This window comes from Alexandromys fortis, unplaced genomic scaffold (assembly GCF_014885135.2).
Source record: "Alexandromys fortis isolate MF-2015 unplaced genomic scaffold, M_Fortis_MF-2015_v1.1 scaffold_299, whole genome shotgun sequence".
Classification (NCBI taxonomy): Eukaryota; Metazoa; Chordata; class Mammalia; order Rodentia; family Cricetidae; genus Alexandromys; species Alexandromys fortis.
Genome location: NW_026068187.1, coordinates 759,922 through 770,147, shown reverse-complemented (window position 1 = coordinate 770,147; position 10,226 = coordinate 759,922). Strand labels below are relative to the sequence as shown.

General features: G+C 40.1%; 1 protein-coding gene across 1 annotated transcript; it reads right to left on the bottom strand.

Annotated features, from left to right (window-relative positions):
* Positions 1–1,331: 1,331 nt before the first annotated feature.
* LOC126492765 (late cornified envelope protein 1C-like) lies at positions 1,332–1,733 on the bottom strand. The gene has a single exon (XM_050129338.1). It carries the CDS (start codon positions 1,731–1,733, stop codon positions 1,332–1,334), a length of 402 nt encoding a protein of 133 aa, XP_049985295.1.
* Positions 1,734–10,226: the final 8,493 nt, after the last annotated feature.

The window sequence follows — 10,226 nt, the reverse complement described above, 5'->3', positions numbered from 1 at the left end:
TTACGGAGTTTAGATTGAAATACCTGCGCATGTATAGAAATGTTTAATATACGTTATACATTTCTAAATTGAAATCTTCTATCAGTGTAATGGTGCTTTCTATAACATATAATTAATTTTATTGTAATTATGTTCAGCCGCAGTTTCTTTTGTATGTTCTAGAAGGACTATTCTCTTTTTATAAATTGCTCTAATAGGAAATGGCAAATTCTCACAATATTACTCTTTATGGCATATAACTCTAAATGATGTTGGAAAAGCAATTCAACTTTTCATTTAAATTAATGAATTTCATTGTGTTTAAATTATGTATAACACTGTGATTTAAATGTTTAGGACAATTTTAAATATTATTACACACGAATATATAAACTTAAAACAGAAGGTTGACAGGATGGTAGACTGCATTTGGGCGCCACTTGAGTTGAAGTGACCCTGGGAAAATGACAACAACGCCTGTTTCCTACTAAGGACAGGAGCAGAGATAGAGACCTGAAGGTGTCCACAGTTCAGTGAAATTTTATTAGTGGCTTGATTTGAAAACAAATAACAGAAGATGGAGCAGGCACAGGCAAAGATTGCCAAACCATCCACTCTAGAGTGCTGATATCCTCAAAGTCAAGATTTCAGCAGCCCCCAGCAGAAGGGAAGAAGGGAGACCATTGCAGTGGTCATGCTAATAGAAGTTCCCACACTGTAACAACTCAGCTACAGCAGCAAAATAAAGGGATGGAAACAATGTTAATTTCTGTAGGTCTCCAGCAAAACTTTGTTTATAATAGAGGAAGTTGTGAAGAGAAGTGATTGGCTGATGTGCTCTTTGTGCTCAATTAATCTCAATATCCATCGTTATCCTTCTAATAAGTGTCTAATAGTGAACCTTCAGGTCCATTGACACTAAGTTTCCCCAGGTTTTAAAATTGTGAGAAATGACTGCCATTTCTAAGTCCTCAGATCAGATTACAAATAAAAACAACATTGTAGTTCTTATAGATACAGTAGAAGAGTTGTTACAAAGTTATAGTAAACACACACATAATAAAAAGCTCAGAGGGCAACTCTGAAAAGATGAGAAAGGATGGGATGAGGACGATGGTGAGAAATGAACAAGAGTCTCATTAGGAATGATTGCCGAGGATTTTTTATTTGTAACAAAGAAGCAAAGGGACACTATCTTCAGGTCAGTAGAATGCAGAACCTTTCACACAAGATGTCAGCATCTCAAAGGGCAGAGCAAGGAGGAAAGCAGGAGGGGAGAATGCAGCAGGCCTGGACCAATCTGCTGAACATGGCTTCCTCCTGCAACACTTGATGAAGTCTTCCTCACCAGCTTAGCAACAGCCACCGGACTGTTGGCTACTGCCACAGTTGCCGCCACCGCTGCTGCCACAGCATCCACTGCTGCCACTGCTGCTGCCACAGCAGCCACTGCTGCCACTGCTGCTACAGCATCCAGAGCTCTGACTATGGCGACGAAGAGATCTGCGGGGCCTGTGGTGGCTCAGGCAGCAGCCACCACCGCCAGAGCTGCAGCAGCCTCCAGAACTGGAACCACAGCAGCCCCCGGAACTGGAACCACAGCAGCCCCCTGAACCCAGGCTACAACAGGAAGAGACAGGGGGACACTTAGGAGGACACTTTGGGGGACACTTTGGAGTCTTGCACTTGGGAGGGCACTTGGGGGTGCACTTGGGAGGGGGCTGGCACTGTTGTTGGCTCTGCTGGCAGGACATCTCGGCCTGTGGGTGTTCAGGGGCTGCAAGAGAATCACAAACATGTCAGACACCAGACACTGTGGACACCTGAAATATTCTGGCTACCTGAATTTTACCTATAAGCCTCGACTCAACCATTCATGGCCCTTTCTTTTAAAGCATACTCACGCTGTCACCATATGTTCATCATGAATTCAGACCTCAGAAACCCATGCAAGAATACTCACTGTCACTCAGTGTCCAGAAACACTGAATGATTATCCAGTGACAATGGAAAAGGTGTGCTGCTCACAGTCCTCACATATGTGACGGTATACAGAATATTTCAGAGAAAAATAATTGTAAAAGAAAAAGTAATCAATACTAAAATTTGACTTTAGTTTAAAGTCAGCATTTTGATACCTTTTGGTTTACTGATGGGGGAGTAATCTCAGTCCTGAAAGAAAAATATGCAAACCCACTTAAATTTGCTATGGGACTGTGAGGCCCTGTAGTGAGTACAGAGTTCAGAGGTATCCAAATCACCACCTCCACAGGTTAAGGGTGACAAAGTCAGTGTCTTCCTGGCGGTGTCTTCTTGATCAGAGAAGTGTGTGAACAGATCCCACAACCAGGGCTCTATTTCATTCCCAAGCCTAAGTGAGACTCTGTTGACTTTTCCGATCCAGCTCTTCTTTAAGAGTTAGAGGGGGGCTGGAGAGATGGCTCAGTGGTTAAGAGCATTGCCTGCTCTTCCAAAGGTCCTGAGTTCAATTCCCAGCAACCACATGGTGGCTCACAACCATCTGTAATGAGATCTGGCGCCCTCTTCTGGCATGTGGGCATACATGGAGNCATGGTGGCTCACAACCATCTGTAATGAGATCTGGCGCCCTCTTCTGGCATGTGGGCATACATGGAGGCAGAATGTTGCATACATAATAAATAAATTAAATTAAATTAAAAAAATCTTTAAAAAAAAGAGTTAGAGGAAGCATTTTCTTCATAGGCCAATAGCTCCCTGAGCCTGTTCAGATGCTCAAGTCTCTGTACTCAGCATCCCCTTCCAAGGGTTCCTATACAGTGAAGGTACATGGTCCTCTCCAGAGTCAGAATGACCCAAGTATTCCAGTGCCTTTCAGAACTGTGGCTTGTGTGTGTCCATGTCCCCATTTCCTTACTCCTCACTCTTCACCATGTTTTATGATCTGTCAATTTATGATCTGTCCTTTAGGTGTGGAGACCCCTCCCAGACTCCTTCCCAACTCTAGTCTGGCAACCCCTCTGGAAAGGTCTCTGCTCTTGCTTCCCATGGACACTTACCAAGTTGACAGGCAGCTCAGGATCTGTGGGTATCTCAGGAGGTGAGTGATGGAAGTGCCCTGTCCCTCAGCCCTTTTATTCTAATCCTGGGCTCTGATTCAACCAGTCAGGGAGTGTGTGGACAGGGGTGGCTCTGCCTTATGAAGCTTACATTGTCATGTGACTGGTAATGACCAGATGATCCCAACACCCTTCCTCCATAGAGCCAAGACATGCTGCACCTATCTTAGGGCATGGTTTAGGCATGAAGGGAGGAAGTGGATTTCTGGATGTTTCAACCTGGCATTCCCACAGAGTACTTGTCTCAGGAACCAGTCATACCTCTGGCTTCCTCCTTTTATCCTGGTTCTTCATGTGATATCTGCAGCTGATAGCCTAAGTGATACAATAAAACGTTGGGTTTTTGAATGTCAGCTTCCATCCATGGAGTTCCCAACTGTGCCTGTATGGGTGCAGTGTAGATGCCTACATTATCAAAAGCCTGCATAATGCATCTGGTTCAGCACCAAATTATGCTAAGTTGTGGTTCTGAGAGTCTACCTGTCCTGCTTCATTTCCCTGTTAACCATTACAGTAGAAAGTTAAGCAGAATATTTACAGAATATTATGGAAATGAATGAAGTGTTGAAACAGTAAAAATGTGGCTCAGAGAAATAGAGCATAATGGTACACAGTTTACAGCAGACATAAGTTCAAAATACAAAATATAGTGTGAGGATAGTGCTCTATAAAGACAGAAATGGAGAGATGCTCCCAGTGAAGAACGCACACTGCTCTTGTAGAGGATCTGAATTTGGTTCCCAGCATCTACACTGGACAGCTCACAGGCCCCTGCAACTACATCTTCAGGGCCCCTAACATCCTCTTCTTACCTTCAAAGTACAAACACATGCACACATACACACACATTCTTAAAAATAAAAATGTAATCTTTTAAAACAAAGTATATGGAGATATTCAATTATTGATATGTATACAAATGTCCCAAGTAAATCTAAGACTTAAGAAATGATATGCATTAATTAGAGAAATGCAGTTGTTGTTACCAGACAGACTGGGTGTTCTCACTTTGTCCGTTTTTTAATTTGTTTGACATATAACTATATATTGGAGAGTTCTTGAATTTACAAGTAATCCTGCTTTAGGAATGTGCTTCTCCAGTCTTTCCCATGTCACAGTTTCTGGAAACTCCTTAGCAGCCAGCATAGCCCTCTCTAGGAACCGGTGTGCTGTGACTGGAGAGGTCAGATGGCTCGTTAGTAAGAAGAAAATCAAGAAAAGGGTCCGCATAAGGTAGAAGGAATCATGTTCTTCGCTTATAAGTAATAGAAAAACAGAGTCAGTCTACTTCTTTGTGTGAGATAAAGCATTAGCGGGCTATGTTCCTGACTGGAAGAAGGTAGGTTATTTTAAATAAAATCATAGATTAGTAGTTAACAAAAAATGTGTTTCTGTGGTCATTAGCACTCTGTCTTCTCTGTGTGCCTTTGATTTTCATCCGTATTCTACATGTCTATATGTGAACACATTATTTTGAATATTTTTATTTTCAGTATTTAATACAAATAGTTGTGATTCATTATATAATAATATGTTTCTAGAGAATCATTAAGATTATGCAAATCCAAATGGAAAAGGGTATCATTATGAAGAAAATACAGACAAAATTGGCAAAATCTCTTCTCTTTAAATGATGATGGGCTCTGGAAGTCTCAGTCCTTGGAAATAAAATGTACCTGGGACACATGAGCATGTTGAGCACAAATAAAATGCGAGACATAAATATGAGTATTTATTAATCTATAGTTTCATATAGAGAGATGTGTGCTTCTCTACCTCTTATCATCTAATTTAATGTATCTATAATCTGCCTCCATGTCTGAATATCATATTCTCTTTAAAATACATGCAGCATTTATACAGACTCAAAGTTCTAACTCAAAATACAGCCCCCAGAGCCCCCTTGATCTTCCATTTGCTGTGTTGCAGCATCAGACGCATAGAAGACCCTAACCCTCCCAATGATAACTACCACAGAGTCGGCAGCTAAGACTTGTTCAGGACTGTACACCAGTTAACACAAGGAGAAACTTACGATGTGGAGCCCTTAGTGTTACTTTATTTGAAGCTTTTCCCATTTGTTTTCTAATTTGTTCTTAGGTGAATGATGTCATTTTCTGTTCTTTGATTATGATTTTCTCTAAATTATATGCCACAAACTTTAACTGCTATGATAATGCAGCTCAGTTACACATTTTTATTTTTTTATCCATGATGTTTAATGTAGTCATGATGAAATCCTTAACAACCTTTCTTAGAGTTTTTGTTTTTATCTGCGGTATTTTAACACATTCATCCTGTAGCTACTTGGTGATGTTTAATCCTCTCCCTCACATCTTCATTGATGTGTAAGTTAAGAAGTAGATACTCCTCAACTTGGTTCATCCCATTGGAACCTGAAGTCTGAGGCAGAATTGAGGTCTGAGTGTCCACATGACCTTGAGAAACCTTTCCCTGTCTCACATGTTCGATTTAGTCTCCTATGCAGTTGTTCCAAAAGGCTAGCAATTGGGAGAGGTCAGGACATGATCCCCGATTTCCCAATGGTTTCCACATAGCTCACCTTAGGATTGAAGGTTTATGTGGCTACTTCACACTTCTGCCTCAGGGCAGGGCAGCACCCAGGTTGTCTACTCACCTCCTGTGCATAGTTGTGTGTGTGTGTGTGAGTATAATGCTAGCTGGAACAGTAACATCAGCCTTGAATGTGACCTCTGGAGACTGAGTCAACTGTGTCAAGTCAATGTGCATATCAAGACTAGTAAACTATTGGCATGCTAAGGGCTAAAAATACCAGACATTTTTAAAAGGCACTTTCCCCATCTTCTGGAATATAAGAGATTATTAAGAGCACTATTGGAATCCAAATGAAAATGGTCTTTTCTTTTCACTTGAGAGGTAGAATTGAGAAAATACAACATTGTTTTAGAGGCATCTGTTGCAAGGAGGGGGTCTGCTTATTCGTCCTGGATGCCTGGCCAGCTTCCACCTGAAATAACCACACAGACACTGTATTAATTAAAACATGTCTTGGCCCATTAGCTCTAACTTCTTATTGGATAACTCTGACATCTTAGTTTAACCCATTCTATTAATCTGTGTACAACCATGTGGCAGTGGCTCACTGGGAAAGATTTGGCATGTCTGTCTCTGGCGGCCCCATCATGTCTCTTTCCTATTCTGCCTTTCTTCCTCCCAGCATTCAGTCCTCCCTGCCAACCTAAGTTATGCACTATCAATTAGGCCAAGGCAGTTTCTTTATTCATTAAACAATGAAAACATCACATGAACAGAAGGACCTCCTACACCATTTCCCATTTTCTGTTTAAACCAAAAGGAAGACTTTAACTTTAACATAGTAAAATTGCATATAACAAAATAGTTATCAAGCTACAATTACAGTTACAATATTCATATTTACTTTATTTTTTATCATAACTAAGGAAAACTATAATTATAACTATAAATTTTTCAACTCCCTCAAAAATTCCAGAAGTTTATAATTAAGTAAACTGGAAGTGCATTGTAAGCAACTTCCAAAACTCTAGAACTGACAGAGACATCTAGCCACCTGGACAGTCACCCAAAGTTCTACTGTATTGTTGGGGTACCAATCCTCAGCCTGTAGGCCCATAGTATCCAGTAGACTTTTACATGAAGTAGAAATTTTAAAGACAGGTCTGTCTATATTGACAGTTTGCCATTCATTTTCTTCTGTATCCTGCAGGGTGTCTTGCAGTCCCTTTCATGAAGCAGGAGCCCCAAAGGATCATCTTATCTTGAGGAAAGTTCAGCAGTCATTTCTCTGTGGGTACTGCATGTCCAGTTAAGAAGTCCAGGCAAGAGCAGCCCAAATGGCTAACCAACTCCATAAAGAGCCTCTTCAATGCACATCTTCTTCTTGGAGTACTGGTCCTGCCAGTTGTATCACTGTCATAAAAAGTTCTAAATTTTTAAAATATTTTAAATGCCATATTCTGAAGGTCTCTAAAAGATTTGAAGAATACCTAACTAATGGAAATATATCTCTATACATCTAGAAAATCTAACTAGCATAACTACAAACTTAACTATTAGCAATGATTATCCATTAACAACCTATATTTCCTAATTATACATTACATTTTTAAACCTACTACACAATCACAATACCTTAATCAAGATCAGAAATACATATAAAAATTGACCTTAAATTTGTATCAATAAACCAAGATTCAAACCAATGCAAATTAGTCATACCTATATCATGTCCCCTTTTAAATGTAAATAATTATAAACAATATTTGGGAATATGGGGGTAGTTTTGTCCGTACTGCTTCCTGCTGATTGGGGGTGCTGTTACTCAGGTCTTTCATCATGCATCCTGTGTGCTAGGTTCATCTTAGTCAGCGGTTGGGTGAAGTAATTTTTTGAGGGTGTTCACAGCAACCTTTCGTGGGCCATGGTCTATCAAACCTAATTGATCTAGAAGCAATCCACAGGTTCTCATTTTCTGTGAAAACAAAAGAAGAATCTCTTTTCCAAAGTACCATATCCTTAGACCCAAGTCTGAAGTCAAGAGACCTATATAATATGCATGCTGGTTTAGATTAGCAGCCCATACAATAAAATATCTCTCTGTACTTAGCTCCTTCACAGTCAAAAATATTCAAAGAAAACACAATAATATACATAATCCAGACTTTCTGTAAATTTTCCATTTTTACGTGGTGTAATGTTTTTACTCCTTTTAATCTATGACTGTCTCTACTCTGTCTCTTTAAAGACTTTCTTTTTAGAGCATTAACTTACTTTATGACTCGCTGTACTCTCTTTCTTCTCTCTCCCAAGCCTACGCATATTTATCCAGCACTATGACCAATTTATAGGGTTTTTTTAAAACTGAATTTGTCTTTATTGTGTATCTGTAATAATTTTCTGATAAGAAGCATATCTTAAAATGCTAAGCATCTTGGTCTCAGTGGCCCTCCTTTCTGGCTCCACTTCTTGCCTCTCTCTGGCTTTAAATCTGGAGGAAGTTGTTCACCTCAGCTCTAGGTCAGCTGGGTGGGAGCCATCCTTACCACCTGAACTCTGGATAGCATCATGCAGCATATAAACTCTTTTTTCTGAGTAAAAGCTAAATTTGCCATGCAACATACTATGTGCCCTTGAAATATCTCTGTGTATTGCAGTAGGAATCTATCATTCTCTCCTGCTTGTGCAGCCTAGCAGTCCTGATCCCACAGCTTGCTGAGGCAGGGAGCAATGAGCCGAAGACATGGTCTCAGCTACTTTTCTTCCAACCAGGAATGTGCACACAAACACCTGAGCCCACCAATGCCATTGAAATGCTCCATAGCCTGAGATTGTGCTGGCGGCATGGCCCAGGGAGCTGCTTTTTAAAACCATGCAGCTTTTTTTCTGCTGCAGCTGAATAAGGAAAACCTCCTGCAAAGGAGCTGTGGCTTGCAACCAGCAAACAGTAAGAAGCAGTGTTAAACTCTGTATTTTTGTGTTCAGAATTTCTTTTCAAACTCTCTCAGGTTTTAAGTGAATTTACCTGGCCACAAAGACGCCAATACATGATAAAGGTGTAGAAAAGACTTACTCAATAGAACTCCATTTGCCCAATAATTAAGGTCAACAATTGACAATTGGGGTTTCACAAAGCCGAAGGGGAAGCCCATGAGACAGAAAAAAACTTTGCATGCTATACATTGTATAGAGGATTGCTATCCAAAATAAATAGACAACTCACATGCAAAAACTAAAAATCAATATGACCAATTTGAAATTGGGCTTTAGGCCTAAACAGAGACTTCTCAAAAAACAAAAGAAAAAATTTAAAGACAGAAATAAATAAAAACTTGATATGAAATATCTCAAGAAAAAGTTCATCATTCATACCAGTTGGAAATATACATTGATGGTGTGGGATAATTCTGTATTCTGTCAATTATATTTTGAATAAACGTGGATTGGCCGGTAAACAGGCAGGAAGTGTAGGCAGAAAAACCAGACAGGAAGTAGAGGGGGGTGATGAGAACAGGAGTATTCTGGGAAGAAGAAGGCTCTTTTCCTGAGTCCTGTCCAGACCACTGAAGAAGCAGGATGTGCCCTACCCTGCTGAAAAAGGTACTGAGCCATGTGGCAAACCTAGATAAGAATAAAGAGTTAATATAAGTTATAAGAGTTAATACAAAGCCTGAGCTAACAGGCCAATCAGTTTATAACTAATACAGATTCTCTGTGTGATTTTCTTTGGGGCTAAATGGCTGTGAGACCTGGTGGGAGAACAGAAACCTCTGTGAACAGAATGGTGCCCATGTGGACAACTGCATTTACAAAAAGCCTGACAGAGCTTGGGAAATTATTCTAGATTAAAAAAAGATTAGAGTTAAGCACTGCTTCTTAATAGCAGCATTTTTCTCAGGTGGGCTCTGCTTGCTAGAGGCAAAAGCTCTCAATTAAGAGAAGCTTCCTATTTCCGCTTTAGCTGCAAAACCTTGCAGCTCTTTTAAGAGGTCCTGCCATGAAACACTTAAATGATGTTGACGGAAAGCTGACTGCATGCCTTTTGGTTTTCAGCCATAGCATGAAAAAAGCTGTGCTGTTTTAAAATGCTGGCTTTCTGGGCCGTTCTGCCAGTGCAAACTCTGACTCTCTGAGGCAGGAAGACTGGCTACAGAGAGAGCATTTGAATATTGTCTGTGGACACACTATTGTAGCTTGCTTGTTGGCAGGGACCCTGAAACACCATAGAGTTGTGGCAATAAACATGGCTCTGGCTGGTACCTCAGGCATGAGGCTGAAATCTCAGAAAGCTAACAAATGGGCTGGATCTAGCCGTCAAAGCCACGTCTTTAATCCTCTCCATATTGCTTAGCAAATTAAAGAAGAGAAATATACAGTACAGAAAGATTCTAAGATAAAGAAAACCTCTAAATGATTTACATTGTGTTAAAAAAAAATACAGGCTAAAGGTTAAAGTCCTTAAAATAAAAAAGAAAGAGTAGTTGGGTGTGGTGGTACACACTTTTAATCCCAAAGCTTGGGAGGCAGAGGAAAACAGATCTCTGAGAGTTCAAGGTGTGGTAACACGCACCTTTTTTTTTTTTTTAATTTTTTTTATTGAGAAAAAGAAAAAAAAAGTTTCCGCCTCCTCCC

Coding starts and splice junctions, on each gene's coding strand:
- LOC126492765 (XM_050129338.1), bottom strand. CDS start 1,733: ATGTCCTGCCAGCAGAGCCAACAACAGTGCCAGCCCCCTCCCAAGTGC.